The sequence below is a fragment of the Ylistrum balloti genome, unplaced genomic scaffold, assembly GCF_031769215.1.
Source record: "Ylistrum balloti isolate Yb309-2 unplaced genomic scaffold, AGI_CSIRO_Ybal_v1 Utg370200, whole genome shotgun sequence".
In the NCBI taxonomy this organism is placed as follows: domain Eukaryota; kingdom Metazoa; phylum Mollusca; class Bivalvia; order Pectinida; family Pectinidae; genus Ylistrum; species Ylistrum balloti.
In genome coordinates this window covers 84,180-108,721 of record NW_026782175.1, presented here as the reverse complement: position 1 = coordinate 108,721, position 24,542 = coordinate 84,180, and the positions used below count along the sequence as shown (strand labels likewise).

Genomic DNA, 24,542 nt, shown 5'->3' with positions numbered 1-24,542 from the left:
TATCAGTTTTCAGGTAACACCGACTGGCTGACATGAGCATCGTTGACCTTTGACCTATGAGCAGAAATTCCTACGCGGAATGTAAGATTATAAATGATTAAATTACAGCACAATAATCATTTTGACAGCACATCTGGGTCACAAACTAATTTGAATTTGATTACGAGAATATGTTCTTAAATAAATAACTAGTTTAAGAAGATATTTAGTTAAATTGGTAATAGAATTATATTCTTTGCAAGGTGCTCGGTGAACGTTCATGACATCTAACGGTGGATACCAATGACGCTAAAGTGGAGGTAACTCTAGGTGATTTATTCCAACCGACTCGCCGAGGTGGCTGCGATGAACCGGGATTTAAAATGAAATTAAATAAATAAGATAAATCATAAGAAATTGAATAAATAACGGACTATAGACAAATACACCCCGCATTGGAATCCATTAAAAAAAGGAAAAAAAAACGAAATTTTAGAATTTATCTTGAAAATATGTTTATGAATTTGTATCTTGTTAGATCAACTGTAGATTAAGTAAAATAATCAATGACATCATGGTTTAAATATACAGTATGATTTGTGACTTAAGATAATTTGAGGTGGACGAGGAGACGAGGAGACGAGGACAAGGAGACGAGGAGAAGGAGACGAGGAGACGAGGACAAGGGGCCTATGTTTTCTCCGTTACAGTAAGTAATTCTACATCATCTCGACGGTGCTATTTGTGTCACTTAGAAACATACAATGTTAGATGTGTGAAGATGTGTCTCTTGGGCCACGGTTAGCCTCTAAGGCCAGAGATAAGCCTTCAAGATCACAGATAAGTGAAAACCACGATGAAGTCGTCAACACCAGAGTTTAGCCTTCGTGGCCACAATCTCAAATGCCATAGTTAAGCCTCCAAGGCCACAGTTAAGTTTCCAACGCCACAGTTAAGTCTTCAAGGCAACAGTCTTCAATGTCATAGTTAAGTCTCCAAGACCACAGTCTCCAAGGCCACAGTTAAGTCTCAAAGACCACAGTCTCCAAGCCCACAGTTAAATCTCCAAGGTCAAAGTCTCAAGGCCACAGTTAATTCTCAAAGGTCACAGTCTCAAGGCCACGGTTAATTCGCTAGGCCGCAGTTAAGTCTTCAAGGCCACAGTCTCCAAGGCCAAAGTTAAGTCTCCAATACCATAGACAAGTCTTCAATACCACAGACATGTCTTCAATACCACAGACAAGTCTTCAATACCATAGACATGTCTTCAATACAACAGACAAGTCTTCAATACCACAGACAAGTCTTCAATACCATGGACAAGTCTTCAATACTATAGACAAGTCTTCAATACCACAGACATGTCTTCAATACCACAGACAAGTCTTCAATACCATAGACATGTCTTCAATACAACAGACAAGTCTTCAATACCACAGACAAGTCTTCAATACCATGGACATGTCTTCAATACCAAAGACAAGTCTTCAATACCACAGACAAGTCTTCAATACATAGACATGTCTTCAATACCATAGACAAGTCTTCAATACCATGGACATGTCTTCAATACCACAGACAAGTCTTCAATACATAGACATGTCTTCAATACCACAGACAAGTCTTCAATACATAGACATGTCTTCAATACCATAGACAAGTCTTCAATACCACGGACAAGTCTTCAATACCACGGACAAGTCTTCAATACCACAGACAAGTCTTCAATACCACGGACAAGTCTTCAATACCACAGACAAGTCTTCAATACCACAGACAAGTCTTCAATACATAGACATGTCTTCAATACCATAGACAAGTCTTCAATACCATGGACATGTCTTCAATACCATAGACAAGTCTTCAATACATATACATGTCTTCAATACCACAGACAAGTCTTCAATACCATGGACATGTCTTCAATACATGGACATGTCTTCAATACCACGGACAAGTCTTCAATACCACGGACAAGTCTTCAATACATAGACATGTCTTCAATACCATAGACAAGTCTTCAATACCATCTTCAATACCATAGGACAAGTCTTCAATACCACAGGACATGTCTTCAATACCACAGACAAGTCTTCAATACCACGGACAAGTCTTCAATACCACAGACAAGTCTTCAATACCACAGACAAGTCTTCAATACCATGGACATGTCTTCAATACCATGGACATGTCTTCAATACCATGGACATGTCTTCAATACCACGGACAAGTCTTCAATACCACGGACAAGTCTTCAATACCACGGACAAGTCTTCAATACCACGGACAAGTCTTCAATACCACGGACAAGTCTTCAATACCACGGACAAGTCTTCAATACCATGGACATGTCTTCAATACCACGGACAAGTCTTCAATACCACGGACAAGTCTTCAATACCACGGACAAGTCTTCAATACCACGGACAAGTCTTCAATACCACAGACAAGTCTTCAATACCATGGACATGTCTTCAATACCACGGACAAGTCTTCAATACATAGACATGTCTTCAATACCATAGACAAGTCTTCAATACCACAGACAAGTCTTCAATACCATAGACAAGTCTTCAATACCATGGACATGTCTTCAATACCACAGACAAGTCTTCAATACATAGACATGTCTTCAATACCATAGACAAGTCTTCAATACATAGACATGTCTTCAATACCAAAGACAAGTCTTCAATACCACAGACAAGTCTTCAATACCATAGACATGTCTTCAATACAACAGACATGTCTTCAATACCACAGACAAGTCTTCAATACATAGACATGTCTTCAATACCATAGACAAGTTTTCAATACCACAGACAAGTCTTCAATATCGTCGAAAAGCATCAGAGGTGTTATCATTACTTTTTACATATTTCGAATAGTGACATATCTGAGAATGGGTGTTCATAGTGTTTATGTCATACAACAACAATACATTTCCTACAATGTTTAGCGGGTATAGTAATAAGCAATGTCTTATGTGTATATGAACTAAAATCTTACATTTATGTCCGTGTTAAACTGAATATATTAACCTCATCTACTATACATTTGAAACTATATATAGGAGAGTATCATACGAAATTGATATAACACGTGATATTCGTCTCTAGTGTCATCAAAAGTTATGACACAAAATTTCATTGTTTGATTGTAAACTCTCACAAGATGTAACGACTAAATGAAGGCACGCGATTGGGTCAGCAATGAGAAGCCGTGATACCGTCCGTGACTAAATTTACTTATCAGAAATAAGTAATTTGATTTTGACAAGAGCACGATCTACACTGACGACAAAAATCAATACACATAATTTAATTCAGCTTGTTTTCAAATGTTTCGTAAATAATAAGTAAAACGGACAGAAAGCGAGACGGCTAGATTATATAGACTGTCGGAAGAGTTATTCCCCTTCATACTTCAAAGTTCATGTTGTCTTCTTTTAAACCGTATACTAGATAAATGGAACTAACAATGTACTATAATTTTTTTAATCCTATAGGAAAAGATTAACAACTAATGTGTAAAAAATATATTGGAAACTATATAAAAATGTAAGTTTTCCCCAACAGTACAGATGTTTTTGCACACCGATTACAATGTCAATTTGATTGCAGGGAAAGTGACTCGAGTCGATTTTTAAACATGGCGACCACTTTTAACCCTTGGATCATCATTTTTATCGAACATCCTAATTGATCTAAACCTCTGGAATATTAATGATATTGTTATCAATCATAGTGAGGTTCATTGTGTCGGATTCGCATGTCTGTGATTAACCTCATTATACACTAAAACTAGATAGCTTAAATCGTCAGATGTTTGATATTGAGATAAACCCACTTCTTCTTTATTTTGTAAATAAAACCATTTTAATTGTCATATTTAGGCGAGAATGTATCATCGAGTTTTTGAAACAACAAATTACCTGCATGTCAATATGATCTTAATTCAAACGCAAATTTAATGAAAATATAGAAAAAGAGAAAGAAACAGACTCTTACAAAAAGTACAATAGAATAAAGCCACGTGTTCCGAAAGGGTAAGCGTATACTAGTTCCCCAACGACACACGGAATATACATTTTGGTCAATCCCATGACGTAGTAATATCGAATGTCACTTTCCCAAACATCAACGGAACCACTAGGCATGCTAACGAGTATTAAAAACATCCATTTTTTATCACACAAAGAAGTAGAAATAGTAGAGAGATTATTATGACTATGATTATGACTTTCAAAACCCTGTCTTATGAGATTGTCAGTTCCCAACATCTTGCCCGAAAATCGTGATGTTGGGAGCAAATCTTTGAATATCGAATCAATACGACATGTAAACACAATAGATTGGGGATGCATATTGCTGCTTCACAATAGGGAAATTGTAATTAAACAGCTTGGTGGAAAACTGTCCCTGTTGGTTTCTTTGCAGGAAAAGATCGAGGTGTTTTATCATAGCTGTAACTTTCACTCTCTTGGGATTTTTACATCGTTTGTGATTTATACCATGAAATCTGACAGTCAGGTCGGATGACCAGTAAACGCACTATGTCCTTTGGCTATTTCATCTCCCCCTTCCCTCCGCTCCCCTCTCATTTTAGCCCCACCTCTTCTCCTCACACCAACGGTCACTATGTGTGAACTTCTGTATCATTATCTATCGAGTTCGTAGTTTGCATATTTATTCATATTTCAGTTATAAATACAAAACAAAGAACACGTGTCTAGTTTTCCTGATCTGACCGTCTCAGTATGTAGGACCAGTATTCACTGACCGTCTCAGTATGTAGGACCAGTATTCACTGAAGGACTAGGAGTGGTCAGTGAGATCTGACCGTCTCAGTATGTAGGACCAGTATTCACTGAAGGACTAGGAGTGGTCAGTGAGATCTGACCGTCTCAGTATGTAGGACCAGTATTCACTGAAGGACTAGGAGTGGTCAGTGAGATCTGACCGTCTCAGTATGTAGGACTAGTAATCACTGTAGGACTAGGAGAGATTTATGAGAAAGGCAATTCACGGGATGTGATGGAAAAGTAGCAGGTTACATGTACACGTGTTTTACATAGTTTTATACTTACGTAAACAACACACACGCGATCTCCAGTATCAATAGACCACTTCGCTCACATATTTCAAATATCTGTTGGTGTTTCTTATGTTATTCTTTCCAAGTTCGGAGTAATTTCGCCTTAATCTTGAACGGCGTTCAGAAAACAGGCTATTTCGTGATAAACCAATTTCATATGTAATAATTTATTACGGAAAGGACGTAAGTAACTGAAGACTGAAGAAGAAGAAGAAGAAGAAGAAGAAGAAGAAGAAGAAGAAGAAGAAGAAGAAGAAGAAGAAGATTACATTTTCAAGGCTGAATCAAGGTGCCATCTAGCTGAACTATATTTTGTGCTATCGAAACAGATATCTTTAAAAGCTCGCTCGAGCAGATATTTCGACAAGATGAATATATCAGGGGAAAAAAGAAAAATCACTAACAACAACCACCCCTCTCAAACCCCACTCCCCTCAGGCCCTCCTCTCCACCCCTCTCCAACCGCACTCCCCTCAGACCCTCCTCTCCACTCCCCTCAGACCCTCCTCTCCACCCCTCTCAAACCCCACTCTCCTCAGACCCTCCTCTCCACCCCTCTCAAACCTCACTCCCCTCAGTCCCTCCTCTCCACCCCTTTCAAACCCCACTCCCCTCAGACCCTCCTTTCCACTCCCCTCAGACCCTCCTCTCCACCCCTCTTAAACCCCACTCCCCTCAGACCCTCCGCTCCACCCCTCTCAAACCCCACTCCCCTCAGACCCTCCTCTCCACCCCTCTTAAACCCCACTCCCCTCAGACCCTCCTCTCCACCCCTCTCAAACCCCACTCCCCTCAGACCCTCCTCTCCACTCCCCTCAGAACCTCCTCTCCACCCCTCTCAAACCCCACTCTCCTCAGACCCTCCTCTCCACCCCTCTTAAACCCCACTCCCCTCAGACCCTCCTCTCCACCCCTCTCCAACCCCCCTCCCCTCAGACCCTCCTCTCCACTCCCCTCAGAACCTCCTCTTCACCCCTCTCAAACCCCACTCCCCTCAGACCCTCCTCTCCACCCCTCTCAAACCCCACTCCCCTCAGAACCCACTCCTCTCCACCCCTCTCAAACCCCACTCCCCTCAGACCCTCCTCTCCACTCCCCTTAGACCCCACTCCCCTCAGACCCTCCTCCCCTCCTCCCCTCAGACCCTCCTCCCCACTCCCCTCAGAGCCCACCCCCCCCCCCTCACGCCACTAAAAAAAAAAGCTGCGTTACAATGCGCTTTTCTTCTCAGGGCTATGATACAGTAAACCTTTTAAGAGATCAGCTGTAGACTGTGGGAAACAATCTGCGGACAACACTAAGATACTGAAAAATGCACAATGAAATGCCACTTAATAAAGCATCACTGCATGTCATGAAGATAACATCTATTAGATTTCAATGAGTTTGGAGGAAAAACGCGTCGGAATGTGTTTGTGTTCAATTTCAGACCTACGCCTCTCCATAGATGTATGCAAATGGAGTGACGTTGTTACTGTTTGAAAGATTTTTTTAAGTTGAAGACTTTAGAGCAAAGTCAATAGGAGTACATTTCTGTTCAGTTAAAACTTAACTACAATAAATTTAAAATTGAAAATATTCCAACCTTGAACATTCGCAGTAAAGCAACGTCAAACGGAAACGGTTTAATATAGCTATCTGAATACACTGGACGCCTTTTTGCATTTACCAAACCGACACCTATGAATGTAACTATATAGACTGCAAAATAATAGCTTATGTATCAATTAATACTAAAGTGGACAAACTTAATAATGTTTCATTTAAGCATAACTGTTCAAGTCCCCAGTACTGTAATGTCAAAAACAGACTGGTCAGGTGGCGAAGTGGTAACACTTTCGTATCATCACCCTGCCGTCCGGGGTTCGATTCTCGGAACGGACTTGAAAAGGTATGGATCACCTGCCCGACCACGTGGGTTTTCCCTGGGTACTCCTCCCATAATAAGACCCCCCTTCCCATTCGCTTACATTCGGCCCAACAAGAGTGATCAATATAAGCGGATAGTTTTATTCGCATTTGTGGTAAAGTAAATTAAGTTTCTATAAAAACATGTAAATCCGATATTATAAAGAGAGAGCTGAAATGAAATTACAACTCCAATGGTAATTGGGTTTTGATCGTTTTGGTTGAAGTGTTTTAAGACCACAACACGTTGTGAAGTTACTATACTGGGACCCTTACATTGACATTAGAGAAAATGAAAGCGCATAACATCGGTTATCTCCCTTGGATCACTGAAGCCATAACAAAAATCAGTCGAAAACACTAACACGTCACTCTTTCTTTGTATACATAAATATAATTTTGATAGTTCGGTATAGCACTCCTGTGAATCCGTGTCTTTTTTCTAATTTGATAAGCAGATGGAGTCTAAATTCAGATTATTGAAACTAGGATGGAATCAATATTCCTCACTCAGAATCTACCGTTACTTGTTAACAATCTAAAAAAAGACCCTTTCCAGTTGACTCTGAAATTATTACCCGAAACAAAACATCCGTTAAAAGTTACACAGCGATCATATTTATAATCCAAACAAGTCTTAAACACCTGTTGGTTATCGACTTTTCATCCTCAGTCTTCTACTGACTGGTTTTGATTGTGGTGATCTTGATATAATGCTTTCAATTGGCGAACTTTTATTTATTTATTTATTTATTTATCGGATTTTACGTTCACTATTATGGCCGTTTGGCCTTTCAGCGGACGAGTGCAAACTTCTAAGTCAGAACTGTAATAAATAGTTCACGACTCCAAACTGGAATAAGGGACACCTCTTATCTTTCACGAGTTTCCTGCAAGGTACCGATTCAACTTAATTCAATGTTTTTGTGACCTATTAACTATCGCATCTATTTATAAAACAGCATACATGCACATATGTCTTGTTGTGCGAGTGGTGCAGTGTCAACAAAGTGAACTGACGTGAAAAGGTATGGGGTCACTTGCCTGAGAGAGAGAGAGAGAGAGAGTCAGAGACAGAGAGACAGAGAGAAAACGGCAAGACATTTTGTTTCTAAACCATGTGTCTTTGGGGAAAAATAATTGAATAAGTAATTAAGTCTGCAGTTTTGAATAGTTAAATGATGTCTAAATTTTGTTCAGATTACACGAAAGAGAGTTCCAGAGAGTCGCGATATTCGTTTGTTTTTTTAACGGGGAAGAATGTCGCAGGACCATCGCGCCCCCGCCCCTCCTTACAGCGAGTTCGGATTTACGCGGTTCGGACAGTAAACAAGAATATACGATGATACATCCGCCTCTATACTACTCTGACAACGCCCCTGTTATTTACATCTTAATATGTATGATAATTAGTAGATATTCTTCAGTCAATGAATACACATGTCATACAGTAGAGAAATTCCGTGATCTTGGCTATATCTTATTTTCTATTACTTCTCTAGCCGGAAACTCGATTGGCCAATTGTCAAAATTGTCCGGAAATCATTTCAGCCGTTAGGACAATCTCTTATTGTTATGGTCAACTTACAACCAAACACATTAACAAAGATGGACTTGTCATTTCATGTTTATTTTAAGGAGGAAGCAATGTCATCGTCTCTAATTATTTGACCTTCTGAACCAGGCAATGAACAAATCATAGAGACACTGCGCGCGTACAGGCAGGGACGTAGATATAGGCAATACTATCGCTACATGATTACAAATTATCGCCAGTCTGTAGTGAATTGTTTAGAAAAATTCACTTTTATTTCAAATTATATATATGTATAACTTTTCATTTATTCCTTCGCGCTGTTTCCCATTTCAGCGAGCTGTTGAATATCACGACCGCGGAGAAAAAGCGGCGCAGAAATTAAACTATTTCAAGTTCTTATTAAGCAGACTGATACTGTGCACCTTAAACTGCCCACTGGGTTAAACCCTATCATACATCATTAACTTCTTGAAAGATCACTGAAGGTAATATTTGAGTTAATGCCTACAGAAAGTTTTTATTCTTGTAAGCTATTCAGATGAAAAACAGTTATTTTTTTCGTTAATTTGAGGGTGGTGGTCAAGTCAATTAAGTGACAGCAGCCCGGATGAAGTTTGTCCAATGAAATAACACGTTACAAAATAGTTCGGATATTTAAAGCATTGTCAACTTGTTTATAATCAAAAAGCAGTGAACGAGTCGTATTCTTTTCAACAGTAAACACTTTTTTTTTTATAAACTAATATTTGATCAAGACAAACCACATGCCACTGTAAGAGCTATAGGTAAGGTTACAGCTTATCTTTACTCTCGAGGAGCGGACGAGTTTGTCTTGTGGGCGTGAATATTGAAGAGGAGTAAAATTGTCGTTATTTCAGCTATTTCACGATGTCGTCAATGTGTGCGATTTCCTGTTGCGTGCGGATTTGTCTTCAGATGTGAAGAAGTTTTAATTGGGAGTGTTACATTCCATTACGGGTTAGTATCATTTAATGTGACGAGACTAATTTAGTCCTGATATCTGATGTGTGTATAGTTGTAAATTGAAATTAGTTCATAACAAATTCGTGTAGTTGTCATTTACTTATATTATACCTACAGGTATAAACAAGTCTTACCTGCAAAATACTGTCAGTTTGAGTTCAAACTTTATAAATTCTTTTAACTTATTTTGATGTTTGTGAAATATGATGATTCATGGATCTGTTTTTGTGCTATACTTCAGTTAGGCTTAATTTTATGTATACGTAAAATTTCATTCACCTACCTGCTCTTTGGAAAGTTACACCCAAGAAAGGTAGGTTATAAATGATATTTTTACATTTAAATCTCACCTGGATATTACCAAGCAGGGTTGATTAAGTTCTGCTATCAGAAAAATCATAAATGAAGGTTAAGTGAAATTTGTACCAGGTTTCCGTGGAAACAAGATGTAAAATCTTTAGGATGGGTGTAAAATGTGCGTGTTTACATATTGTCATGGTTCAGTGAAAATTTTGAATATACTTCATGTCATGCTGAAATAGGATAATTACCTGTACGCAGATATACACAGTTAGACCTATATGTTACAGGTAAATATCTATACATGACTGAAATGTTTTATTGAGAACTTCCGAAGAGATGTGAATTTCAGTTAAATTTGAAAGTATATTCAAATATTGTAACACTTTGTAATGGTATCTTTTCTGGGACATAGTGTGACATTTGCTGACCTAAATGCTTTCAAAGTATATTCTGATATATTTTGTATTTTTTTAGGGGTTAACACAATAGAAAAAGTACATGGTTTCATTTGTGAGAATCTCATTTCCTCAAATCAAAATGGGAAGTGTTTCCGAGGATGATTCTTCACGTTTCCAACGCCGACAGGCAGTTCGACGGAAGGGATTTGTCTTCCAAAGAGTACAGGTAAGTTGAACTTTTCACCGGTGTCGAAACCTCGTTAGGGAGACGCACGGAGGAAATGGATGATTGAAGATATAGGTACATTGAGGTGATGTGGACCAATATAGTGTGATTTTTGTCTGTGTACTCTGTTTTCCTCTTTCATCTTCTTAACTCTTTATCCTCGTGAAATTCTGATTCTTATCATTGTTTGTCCTTCAAATACACAAAAGGTCAATTTATTTGTCCTTCAATCAATAGATGCAAGGTTAATGAAAAAAACTTTTTATTTTTCAATAGTTTTGAAATAAACCGATTTGTGATTGTCATTCTTTTTAGTCTGAATGGGAGATGTTTTTACAAATATTCATTCTTTTTAGTCTGAATGGGAGATGTTTTTACAAATATTCATTCTTTTTAGTCTGAATGGGAGATGTTTTTACAAATATTCATTCTTTTTAGTCTGAATGGGAGATGTTTTTACAAATATTCATTCTTTTTAGTCTGAATGGGAGATGTTTTTACAAATATTCATTCTTTTTAGTCTGAATGGGAGATGTTTTTACAAATATTCATTCTTTTTAGTCTGAATGGGAGATGTTTTTACAAATATTCATTCTTCAGCAGGTGATACAGCTTTAAAAAAGTTTTTGACAGCAAGAAGAGGGTATCTGTGTCCTTTGCCATTTAAACCGCTTTTAAAGCCAACAGTGTTTTTCTTTTGTATATTTCGAGATTCAATTTTTTCAGTGTGGAAAACTTTAATGCAATTTTGGAAAATGTAGAAAATCATACTGTATTCTATTTTAAAGATTGTATAAATTTTTTCTGAATTGTTCATCAAAAATTACATAAAACAATAATTTTACTTGGTTACAATCATAATTTAAAGTTTACAAATGAGAAATTATATGAATTTTAATGAAAAAGAACAATACACAATAATATCAGTGATTTGTATTTAATTACAAATGCAGCGGAATGGATGTGTGTTTGGCTGACTATTTTTTATGAAAAATGACTTGGAGGCAAAACATTTTTGGAAAATCACAATGTTATGGGGAATTATAACTACCACAAATGATTTCAGTAAAACATTTGCAAACTTACGAGAAACACACTATTTTTGTGTTCTTAATTATTCATTTCTTCATCTTAAGTCAGGTGATTAATACAGGTCAAAGGTCAAATATGCATTATCACTGATGTAATGCTTTGCTAGAGTTCAGATAATTTGATGGTATACACCACTTAAACAAGATCAATGTCATGCTCAGAGGTTAAAGAGAATTTTTCCTGCTTGAAACTTTTTTATTTTAGACAATTTTGTAAAACTTTCTAGACACATATAAACATGTAGACAGACATCTCTTTAAGTTTGAGGTGAAACTGTCGGTGTTTAAATCCAGAACACACATGTATATCTAACTGTAAATACCTCTCAGAGGAACACACGGTTATTTTGGGACAGAGATAAGGCAAGAGAGTGAACCTGATGCTGATTTATCAGGGAAGTGGTAATGAGGCATTGATAGGGAAAATAATCTGTCACCTTAGGCATACCTTAAAATCTGGTCAGGGAAATGTCACTGGTCTGGTGTCACTGGTCAAGTGTTATTGATCTGGTGTCTTTAGTCTGGAGTCACTGGTCTGGTGTTATTGATCTGGTGTCACTGGGCTGATGTTTTAGTCTGGTGTCACTGGTCAAGTGTTATTGATCTGGTGTCTTTAGTCTGGTGTCACTGGTCAGGTGTTATTGGTCTGGTGTCACTGGTCAAGTGTTATTGATCTGGTGTCTTTAGTCTGGTGTCACTGGTCAGGTGTTATTGGTCTGGTGTCACTGGTCAAGTGTTATTGATCTGGTGTCTTTAGTCTGGTGTCACTGGTCAGGTGTTATTGATCTGGTGTCTTTAGTCTGGTGTCACTGGTCTGGTGTTATTGATCTGGTGCCTTTAGTCTGGTGTCACTGGTCTGGTGTTATTGATCTGGTGTCTTTAGTCTGGTGTCACTGTTCTGGTGTCACAGTTCTGGTGTTATTGATCTGGTGTCTTTAGTCTGGTGTCACTGTTCTGGTGTTATTGATCTGGTGTCTTTAGTCTGGTGTCACTGTTCTGGTGTCACAGTTCTGGTGTTATTGATCTGGTGTCTTTAGTCTGGTGTCACTGTTCTGGTGTTATTGATCTGGTGTCTTTAGTCTGGAGTCACTGGTCTGGTGTTATTGATCTGGTGTCTTTAGTCTGGTGTCACTGTTCTGGTGTCACAGTTCTGGTGTTATTGATCTGGTGTCTTTAGTCTGGTGTCACTGTTCTGGTGTCACAGTTCTGGTGTTATTGATCTGGTGTCTTTAGTCTGGTGTCACTGTTCTGGTGTCACTGTTCTGGTGTTATTGGTCTGATGTCTTTAGTCTGGTGTCACTGTTCTGGTATCACAGTTCTGGTGTTATTGATCTGGTGTCTTTAGTCTGGTGTCACTGTTCTGGTGTTATTGATCTGGTGTCTTTAGTCTGGTGTCACTGTTCTGGTGGTATTGGTCTGATGTCATTGGTCTGGTGTCACTGTTCTGGTGTCACAGTTCTGGTGTTATTGATCTGGTGTCTTTAGTCTGGTGTCACTGTTCTGGTGGTATTGGTCTGATGTCATTGGTCTGGTGTCACTGTTCTGGTGTCACAGTTCTGGTGTTATTGATCTGGTGTCTTTAGTCTGGTGTCACTGTTCTGGTGTCACTGTTCTGGTGTTATTGGTCTGATGTCTTTAGTCTGGTGTCACTGTTCTGGTATCACAGTTCTGGTGTTATTGATCTGGTGTCTTTAGTCTGGTGTCACTGTTCTGGTGTTATTGATCTGGTGTCTTTAGTCTGGTGTCACTGTTCTGGTGGTATTGGTCTGATGTCATTGGTCTGGTGTCACTGTTCTGGTGTCACAGTTCTGGTGTTATTGATCTGGTGTCTTTAGTCTGGTGTCACTGTTCTGGTGGTATTGGTCTGATGTCATTGGTCTGGTGTCACTGTTCTGGTGTCACAGTTCTGGTGTTATTGATCTGGTGTCTTTAGTCTGGTGTCACTGGTCTGGTGTTATTGGTCTGGTGTCACTGGTCAGGTGTTAATAGTGTGGTGTTACTGGTCTGGTGTCACTGGTCAGGTGTCACTGTTCTGGTGTCACTGTTCTGGTGTTATTGATCTGGTGTCTTTAGTCTGGTGTCACTGTTCTGGTGTTATTGATCTGGTGTCTTTAGTCTGGTGTCACTGGTCCGATGCTTGTAGTTTGATGTCACTGGTCCGATGCTTGTAGTTTGATGTCACTGGTCCGATGCTTGTAGTTTGATGTCACTGGTCTGGTGTTTTTCTCTTGGTATCTTGACTGACGTCTTTTATCTTGAAGAGCTGTTTACCTTTTCATAATGTTTTTATCTGACTTTATTTTACTTTTTTTTGAGGTTTGTCGTACCTTCCCAACATATAAGGTCATATGAATATGTTTATTATTACATTCTTAACGACCCTTCAACACATAAAAGGTCATTAGGGCCCAAATGATCATGGATACTTGGACCACTTAACTTACACTTTTATAGTGCCATCTCACTGAAACGCCTTAACCTGCACCTTGTATCATGTTTTTCCACCCCCCTGTTGACATTTTACAGACAGTTATTGTGTGTTTTATTTGGAACCAATCTTGAAGCAAACAGTGCAAAGTACAGTTTTATTAATTTTGATTTGCTATGGTTTAGAGATAGGGTCTTTTTCACCTAGATGTGTATCATCACAACATGTACATTATAGAAAATGTTTGTTGAATCTACCATATGTTGATGTGAATATCAAAACTTGAAGTCTAAACTTGTGTAAACAAATTGGTCGGTTTCAAGTCATAAATAACTGAAGTACTTAAGAAATTCTTAAAAACCAGGCAACAACAGTTTTTTATCGGATAGATTAACTAGAGTGGAAGGCAAGTTCTTATCCACCAAATACACTTACAAGATAATGTAATAAAAGTGTACAATATAACGTTTATATCACATATTTACGATGTAAGTACAGGGTATATCATAGACATATATATAATGAATTCATCTACCTAAGTCCATGGTATTTTGTCATCTTTTTGCTGTCCTAAAACTTTTCATCAGACAACTTCTTCTTTAAAACCATTTAGTAAAGAGTCATAATATTAGGCTGGTAGTTTCTTGGAAGAGATCAGCAAACTTTGCTAATCCAGTAATGAAAAGACACATAATAGTGATATCTAAACAGCAGTTTGATGACATTTAGTCCTTTAAAGTGGGAGAAATGAAATACACAGGTCCTATATTCATGATCATGAGGGTCAAATTTGTTGAGACAACTTCATCCAGAAGCTTGTTGACATCAAGTTCGACATATTTTGTTAAAAGAAATTACCTTGACCCATATTTTCATCAATGTTCAATGAATAAGATGCCAAGTTAAAGGGATACTTCACACAAGTTGAGATTTTATAGAAAGTTTTAAAGAAAACTGTACAAATCATCTACTTATGTTCTTATGGAAATCGTACACTATGATATTTAATTTGCAGAAATTCTTTATAGATCTAGCTAGATTGATTTACAAATGTTCGCACAGCCCAGATTGCGTCATAATAGGTGTGTTGTTATCAGCTGAACAAAATGAAATTTTTCTTCAAATTATAAAATCAACACAAAGTCAGCCCAATGAAGTACCATATTTTCCAGGTTATAAGCCACGCTGGTATATATGCAGTTTTTAGTGATTTTTCCGATTTGATCCACATATAATATAAGCTGCATTTTCTTATGATATAGTGACCACTTTAGTTGTTGTTTGACATACTGGTAACAGATCACGAGAGGCAGTTCTTACGAAGTGTTACATTGACCAAATTTTGTTGATATAACAGACAATGGAAGGCAATTTATCAAAATCATCAGTGAAATATTTCATACAAGTTTGAAAATGAATTATACACAGATGATCCATTAGTGTTTTGATGTACTTGCATTTCAAAAAACATAGAATAGCAAATATTGAACTTGTTTGGCTTGGGTGCCTTCACAGATTGTGGACGCACAGAGATAGGGCCTGACGTTACGTACAGTTGACTAAACAGTCTCTCCATCAGTGTCAGTTCTGTTAGATATTAACGAAGGCCCTTACATGGTTACTAAATTCTTATAATCCCATATAATTTCTTCTTGTAAGTTACATGAAGCCATTCATATCGTAAACAAGCATGGCGGTCATTCTAGAATTTGACCTATAACCCAATTACCTATCAATTCCAGGATGCAAAAGGCTATAGTAAACTTTCGCTATGGCTTCAAAGTAAGTGCGAAAGTCCCAAAGATATTATTGTGATTCATATTAAAGGTATAATTAATTAGATCCATGAGAATGTTATTTTCATTAATCAATCTTCAAATCATCCCGTATACAATTGCAAATGACATTTCTAGACTATCTATTTCAGTCACAATCATCTGACGGACAGGTACTTGTTAAAAAAACTTGGTACAGGATCCAACTGATGTACTGGTATACTTTCCGCTTTTTATGCCTTTTTTTTCATCCTGTCAAATTTTTTTGTCCACATATAAGCTGCATCAGTATTTAAGCCACATGCGCAACTAGCGAGGACAAAGGGTGCTGCTTATAATCTGGATTATATGATGATAAAATTGAAGCCAGTGGAAAAAGTGTATATACCGAATACCCAACGTAAAATCTATGATCGAGAGACAAGTGAAGTATCTGACTAGTTTATGCTTAACATTTCTCCTATAATACCCAGGTAACATCCTTATTCCATCTCCAGTAGCCCGTAGTCCTCCCTTAAATACCTGGGTAACATCCTTATCCCATCCCCAGTAGCCCTTAGTCTTCCCTTAAATACCTGGGTAACATCCTTATCCCATCCCCAATAGCCCTTAGTCCTCCCTTAAATACCCGGGTAACATCCTTATCCCATCCCCAATAGCCCTTAGTCTTCCCTTAAATACCCGGGTAACATCCTTATCCCATCCCCAATAGCCCTTAATCCTCCCTTAAATACCTGGGTAACATCCTTATCCCATCCCCAGTAGCCCTTAGTCCTCCCATAAATACCTGGGTAACATCCTTATCTCATCCCCAATAGCCCTTAGTCTTCCCTTAAATACCCGGGTAACATCCTTATCCCATCCCCAATAGCCCTTAGTCCTCCCTTAAATACCTGGGTAACATCCTTATCCCATCCCCAATAGCCCTTAGTCCTCCCTTAAATACCTGGGTAACATCCTTATCCCATCCCCAGTAGCCCTTAGTCCTCCCTTAAATACCTGGGTAACATCCTTATCCCATCCCCAATAGCCCTTAGTCCTCCCTTAAATACCTGGGTAACATCCTTATCCCATCCCCAATAGCCCTTAGTCCTCCCTTAAATACCCGGGTAACATCCTTATCCCATCCCCAATAGCCCTTAGTCTTCCCTTAAATACCCGGGTAACATCCTTATCCCATCCCCAATAGCCCTTAATCCTCCCTTAAATACCTGGGTAACATCCTTATCCCATCCCCAGTAGCCCTTAGTCCTCCCATAAATACCTGGGTAACATCCTTATCTCATCCCCAATAGCCCTTAGTCTTCCCTTAAATACCCGGGTAACATCCTTATCCCATCCCCAATAGCCCTTAGTCCTCCCTTAAATACCTGGGTAACATCCTTATCCCATCCCCAATAGCCCTTAGTCCTCCCTTAAATACCTGGGTAACATCCTTATCCCATCCCCAGTAGCCCTTAGTCCTCCCTTAAATACCTGGGTAACATCCTTATCCCATCCCCAATAGCCCTTAGTCCTCCCTTAAATACCTGGGTAACATCCTTATCCCATCCCCAATAGCCCTTAGTCCTCCCTTAAATACCTGGGTAACATCCTTATCCCATCCCCAGTAGCCCTTAGTCCTCCCTTAAATACCTGGGTAACATCCTTATCCCATCCCCAATAGCCCTTAGTCCTCCCTTAAATACCTGGGTAACATCCTTATCCCATCCCCAGTAGCCCTTAGTCCTCCCTTAAATACCTGGGTAACATCCTTATCCCATCCCCAATAGCCCTTAGTCTTCCCTTAAATACCTGGGTAACATCCTTATCCCATCCCCAATAGCCCTTAGTTCTCCCTTAAATACCTGGGTAACATCCTTATCCCATCCCCAGTAGCCCTTAGTTCTCCCTTAAATACCTGGGTAACATCCTTATCCTATCCCCAATAGCCCTTAGTTCTCCCTTAAATACCTGGGTAACATCCTTATCCCATCCCCAGTAGCCCTTAGTTCTCCCTTAAATACCTGGGTAACATCCTTATCCTATCCCCAATAGCCCTTAGTTCTCCCTTTCTTCTTAATAGTTAAATACTCATCATATAACTATGACCTACTGCCCTCCCTGACCAAAGAGTCATACTAGTCCATACTTAACACCCCTCCTGTTACAATAGACTTCCCTCCTAACCTCACTAACCCTCTGTCCTCCCCACTACATACTGCGCCCCCTACATAGTCTGACCAGTCCATACTTTATACCCCTCCTGTTACAATAGACTTCCCTCCTAACCTCACTAACCCTCAGTCCTCCCCTCTACATACTGCGCCCCCCTCCTACAGAGTTGTACCAGCCCATATTTTATACCCCTCCTGTTACAATAGACTTACATCCTCCCCACTAACCCTCAGTTCTCCCCTCTACATACTGCCCTCTCCTCCCACAGAGTCTGACCAGCCCATATTTTATACCCCTCCTGTTACAATAGACTTACATCCTCCCCACTAACCCTCAGTTCTCCCCTCTACATACTGCCCTCTCCTCCCACAGAGTCTGACCAGCCCATATTTTATACCCCTCCTGTTACAATAGACTTACATCCTCCCCACTAACCCTCAGTCCTCCCTTCTACATACTGCGCCCCCCTCCTACAGAGTTGTACCAGCCCATATTTTATACCCTTCCTGTTACAATAGACTTACCTCCTCCTCACTAACCCTCAGTCCTCCCCTCTACATACTGCGCCCCCCCCCCACTACAGTCTGACCAGTCCATACTTTACACCCCTCCTGTTACAATAGACTTACCCCCTCCCCACTAACCCCTAGTCCTCCCCTCTACTAAACAGTTAAAGAGCCAGGACCTGATAGTATTACTGTTGACAGGTCTGAGATAGCGGAGAAGAAAAGAAAAGGCTGTTGTTCTGATGACTTATATTGTTTTAGTTTGATCCATGGTCGGGTCGGGGCATCTTGATAAAAAAGAACCAGACTTCTTAATGTCATCATCTGGGTTTTGTTCAAAGTGTTTATGTATTGTACAGATGGTGAGTAGAAGGGGTCACCTCAATAGTGGAAAGTTGAAGAGTTGATGACAAGGGCATCACAGTTTAATGTACTGTTATAAATGTCAGTAAAAACACTTTCCGTGTAGAAATATCAAATACTTGTATTTTGTTAATCGAGAGAAGATGTTATAATGACATTCCATCGATAGATCTTGTATTTCTTATTGTTTAAAATTTATCAGGCCTGGTTTGGTTCTTGTTGCACCGAGATCAAGATATATTCCTTTCTTAATTCATTTATGTATTTAAAAAAATAACCAACTTGATATCTTAAATATTTTCCTTTCTATCTCAGAATAATACCAGGATTGAGTTACAATTCAAATATTTGAATATGAAAATAATAATTGGCAGCTATGATTTAATAGAAATGTTCAAATGATGTATGTTATATTTCAGACTCTGTCAAAGATTTCTGAAGGGAATCGCTCTAGCAGTCTTAGTGCACTGAACTCGTCCCCTGGTATAGGTCGCCTGAGAACAAGAAATACAGGTACGTGGTTACAAGAGACTAACCTCATACACAAGGTACTTGATTGTTTCCCTGCAGTTTCTTCATAAATCTCTGAATGAGAATATCAGAGGGACCACGACACCCAATAGTTCTGTTGGTGAGAATGTTGACCTACATAACCTTAGAGGAAGATCAGAGGTGCATGGTTTGATGCTCACTATCTGTGTCAGTTTGTGTTTCTGAAGAAAACATAGAAAGGGACTGGTTTGTGTTAACGTGGATGTGTCCTTGGGCAAGACACTTATACCCTGATTGCTCTGGATGGCTTGTAATGGGCCTCCAGTATGTTGTTCATTGGGGCAGCCACCAGCTATTACAAGGAGTCCCTGCCACAAAATGACTGTTCATTGGGTTATAAACCAAACAAACAATTGAACAGCAAAAGAAACCGTGTAAAATTATCATGCTGGCCACACTGTGAAGCACAGGATTTTTTCCTGCCTAGGATTTTATAGAGTTGGTTTCAGATTTTCTACTAAGGCTGAAAAAATAACATTTTTGAAGTTTTTCTTTAACATACCTCATTTTAATAAATAACTTCAAACATATCTTGAGGTACTTTTTCTGGTAGACTTCTTGCAGTTTTGAAATTATGTGTAAGAAGGATGCTTTCCTGTATATTTAGGCCAAAATTTATCGTTTAACATTTTCAGACAATACTATCTACACTACAGAGGATAAACTTTTGAAGGTTTTAACAATTTGATAAACAGTTTATAACAAATTGATGTTAGGAATATCAATGTTCCATAGAAGCAATTTGTAGAGGTGAAGCCAACGTTTTTACAGTTTGCCAAGAGTTCTCTCCCTTTAAATGCTGATATTTATATCCTGGAGGCTGTACTTCGAGAGTTAGTGTACTTTTCAGTGTATTTCCCTTCCAGATATTTTCACAGCTGACTGAGATTATGTGATATATGACACGAGAAAAATGTTCCCATCACATGTGTAGTTACAATAGAAGGGTTTCGAATCACACGCCCTACGACACGAGAGATATCTTTATGAATACCTACAAGTAAATGCAATGTATATTTAAATGTAGTATTGAAAGACATTTTATTAAAAACATTACATGGTTAGGATTTGATGATGTCATTATGAAATATTATTAGCGTTTCCAAATCAAAAAGTATTTTTGTTCAAATAAAAATGTATTATTTTTAAATAAAAAAGGTTTTTTTTTATATAAAATTAAAATGGATATATTTGTTTCAAGGAAAATCAAGTTGTTTTTACAAAATTGATTTCTGAAGTAGTTTCTTCAAATTGTTTGCATATTTTTGGTCAGTTTTACAGTGTAGGCCTTACTTCAGAGTATAACTTCCTTTTCTAAAAAAAAAATGTTTACCGTATATACCAGGCAGTAAGGCCATGCCTGGTAATAAGCCTGCCAGTATCTGTATCTGTTGATGGGTGTCTGTTGATGTTCAATAGAGTTACCAACAATTTGTATTCTATAATCCTGTAATAAGTTTATTCACTAATTTAGATACAGAAGTTGTGTGCTGTTTACTACAGAATAAGTACAGTATTCTATCTCCTTGTTATCTGGTGATTACACCTATAATTTTGCACTTATGTCATATGGTGTAATATACCCAGGCACATATTTCATTGGTTGTACCAGTCAGATATCCATTGTGATGTCATAATATATAGACCATAATGTTACGTTATAATTGAAAATGGCACAACAAAATCGCTGTTTCCGTTTCACTTTTTTTACATTTTTACTTTAAAACCTCTATTCTGGGTTATCTGATAAAAGATATCGTAAATTTGTTTATAGTTGGTTCAAATTTTTATGAATCTCATCTTGAAGTTTTGAGTTTTGGTTGCTAAGGCTCACAACAATAAAAATTTGAAGATTTATTCTATAAAATCTCATATGAAGTGAAAACTCAAATCAAATTCCATATTTATTTTTAAATGTGCACATGTTTGTAAATATATTATAAAACGTTAATTCTAGATGATATCAGTCATGAAGTCTGTGGGGTGTTGTCCGACATATTGCCGTAGGCTGTTCAATTTTTTGTATTAAACACTTAAATACATACAATCAAATACTTTTTGCTTTTAAATTCTTTTATTAAAAAGTTGATAACCCATGAAAATTTAGCCTATTTGTCGTCTACAAAAAATCTCATTTTAAGCAGGAATTTAACAAATTCCCATAGGTGTATAAAATATTTTCTGGTTCATCGGCTCAGCTATCTATGGTTGATCTAGATTTTTATTGAAACTTATACACTCATACCTAACACACAAAAAAGCTTTTACTTGGAAAAAAATGTGCAGTATTTTAATCAGGGTACACAATTGTTACACAGTTGAAGTGTTCACATAATCAGCCTGTAGCTAACACATTAGGATGTGTATTAGAGGTGATAACAGGGTTTGATCTGGTTTCTGGCCCTAGGAGGCACTTCGATGCTCGCCAACAAACAACACAAGACAGTAACCTTACTTGTTTTTATCAACAAGTCTCGGAGCTATCTGTGTTACACTTTCAAAGTGTTACATACAAACTTCCTAGATATCGCTATTTCCTTGCCAGTAAACTTAAGGATTTTTATAAGCTGATATTTGAGTAACTTTAGCTGTTGTGTTGAAGGTTTTCAGGGTGTGCGTATTTAAATTGGGAAATTGTGTTCAGTGTTAAGCAGGTAGGTGGTGATCAGTGTGCTATATATATGTTGTATAACAGTTTGATACTTATTCATATTATGTAACATTTTATCACTAACTTACATCTCACTGTCCTTAACTGATATCTCACTCTCATCTTGTTGTGTAGCAATAAGTAGCCACTTCCTGTAGAAATCGGTAAAAAACCATTTTTCTCTTAATTTTGACAATTTCGTATCTCTTATTTATTCTGATGTTGACAATTTATTGTGTCTTGTTCATAAGAAGCAGACATCCTGTAGTGTTGTTTTTCAGATTCACGAATTTTCCTTTTTTCTGAAGGAATCAACAAACATTACTTCAGGTATACCAGACACCTGTTTTATTTCTCTGTTGATACTCATTGCTGCACTTTCTGTTGAATAGTTTGCTCCAAAATTCTGGCCTCATGTTCTATAACAGGTTGCCTCAAAGATTTTTTGATTTGGTGGAGGGATTGAGATCCAATTTTGTGTCAGTTTTGAAATTGATCTGATCTATATTTAGAATTGTGTAGCTTGTATGAAAATTTTTGCAAATCTCTATGCTTCATTACACTGGTTTTAAATAACTCTCAGCTGTACAGTATCACAAGCCTGCAATTTTATGATATCATTCAATAAATGTTCAAAGCCTGAAAACAAAAGGCAAGAGGTGGGCTTATTGCTGGGTATTGAAATATTAATTATCAATATTTCTTTTAAACTATATTTGACATGGGCTTATTAGCAGACATGGTCTTATTAGCAGACATGGTCTTATTGGTGATTCCATTAGTGAAACACTGGTTTATTTCTGGATGATTGATAGATTAAAGCTTGACACTTTACAGACTCAAGATTACACAACGTTTTTGTATGTATGTCAAGTTTAAAAAATAATATTTTAAAACATGCTTCAAACATCTTACAAATGGCTATATCATACTCCAGTAGCTGAATGGCAGTTAAGAGTCTGGGAGGTGCATATATATAACATATATCATTTTTGTGAGAGCTGTAGAGTACAAGATGTCAAACTGCTGTGGAGTTTGTGATTTAATGTTCCAAATTTCCGGATTTTAGTTTGCAATTATTTCAACATAAAAAAATATTTTTGAAATGTTAACAACGTTTCTACCCTGTTAACTCGCACGAAGTGTTCACTAGATCAGCTGTTCAGCGTGTGTTGACTAGGTCAGCTGTTCAGTGTGTGTTCACTAGATCAGTTGTTCAGTGTGTGTTGACTAGGTCAACTGTTCTTTGTGTGTTGACTAGGTCAGCTGTTCAGCGTGTGTTCACAAGGTCAGCTGTTCAGTGTGTGTTCACTAGGTCAGCTGTTCAGTGTGTGTTCACTAGGTCAGCTGTTCTGTGTGTGTTCACTAGGTCAACTGTTCTTTGTGTGTTGACTAGGTCAGCTGTTCAGCGTGTGTTGACTAGGTCAGCTGTTCAGTGTGTGTTCACAAGGTCAGCTGTTCAGTGTGTGTTGACTAGGTCAGTTGTTCTGTGTGTGTTCACTAGATCAGTTGTTCAGTGTGTGTTGACTAGGTCAACTGTTCTTTGTGTGTTGACTAGGTCAACTGTTCTTTGTGTGTTGACTAGGTCAGCTGTTCAGGGTGTGTTGACTAGGTCAGCTGTTCAGCGTGTGTTGACTAGGTCAGCTGTTCAGCGTGTATTGACTAGACCAGCTGTTCAGTGTGTGTTCACAAGGTCAGCTGTTCAGTGTGTGTTGACTAGGTCAGCTGTTCAATGTGTGTTGACTAGGTCAGCTGGTCAATGTGTGTTGACTAGGTCAGCTGTTCAGCGTGTATTGACTAGGCCAGCTGTTCAGTGTGTGTTCACAAGGTCAGCTGTTCAGTGTGTGTTGACTAGGTCAGCTGTTCAATGTGTGTTGACTAGGTCAGCTGTTCTGTGTGTGTTGACTAGGTCAGCTGTTCAGTGTGTGTTGACTAGGTCAGCTGTTCAGTGTATTTCCTTTGTTCATTTGCTACAGGAACAGAAAAACTTCTGTATATAGATGTAACAAGTATACTCACTGATTTTGCATAAAAGTGTTGTAAACTTTTCTGTTTTTGTCCAGCAATAAGCCCATGTCTGGTAAAAAAGCCTATGTCTGGTAAAAAGCCCATGTCTGGTAATAAGCCCATTCACATATGTTATTGTCTTTGTAGAAAGAAGTACTATATCACTGCCCAGAGTGGTCAGGTGGTGCAGTGGTGATGCCTAGTTGTTCTGGGTTTGATTCCCGTAACGAACATGAAAAGGTACAAGGACATCTGTCCGACCCCGTCGGTTTATCACGGGTACTTCAGTTTCCTCCCAAAGTAAGACCCCTCACAAACTTACATCCAAGCCAACAAGAGTGATCAGTAAGAGTTGCTGTAACTTATTTTACAGTTATATCAGAAGTAGAGAAAAATGCCGCTGTTTCTATATAGGTAGTGAATCAATGGGTCCTACTCCTTATGTTTTGCAATTGTTGTAATATAAATTTAAGTTTATTGTTCATTTAAATCAATCATATTTGCAACCCCTCCTTATTCAGGATGTAGATTTTGGCATCTCCTCCATGAAAATTCACCCAATCAGCAAATAGGTGTAATTA

The 24,542-nt window shown here is 38.2% G+C and overlaps 1 protein-coding gene across 1 annotated transcript in view; it reads left to right on the top strand.

The window, feature by feature from the left end:
* Window positions 1-10,345: 10,345 nt before the first annotated feature.
* LOC132551478 (uncharacterized) overlaps window positions 10,346-24,542 on the top strand; it is a 71,519-nt gene continuing 57,322 nt past the window's right edge. The window contains exons 1-3 of the mRNA XM_060215623.1: window positions 10,346-10,432; window positions 19,172-19,300; window positions 20,040-20,137. Coding sequence (XP_060071606.1) covers window positions 10,346-10,432; window positions 19,172-19,300; window positions 20,040-20,137 — 314 coding nt within the window. The remainder of the gene's footprint in view (window positions 10,433-19,171; window positions 19,301-20,039; window positions 20,138-24,542) is intronic.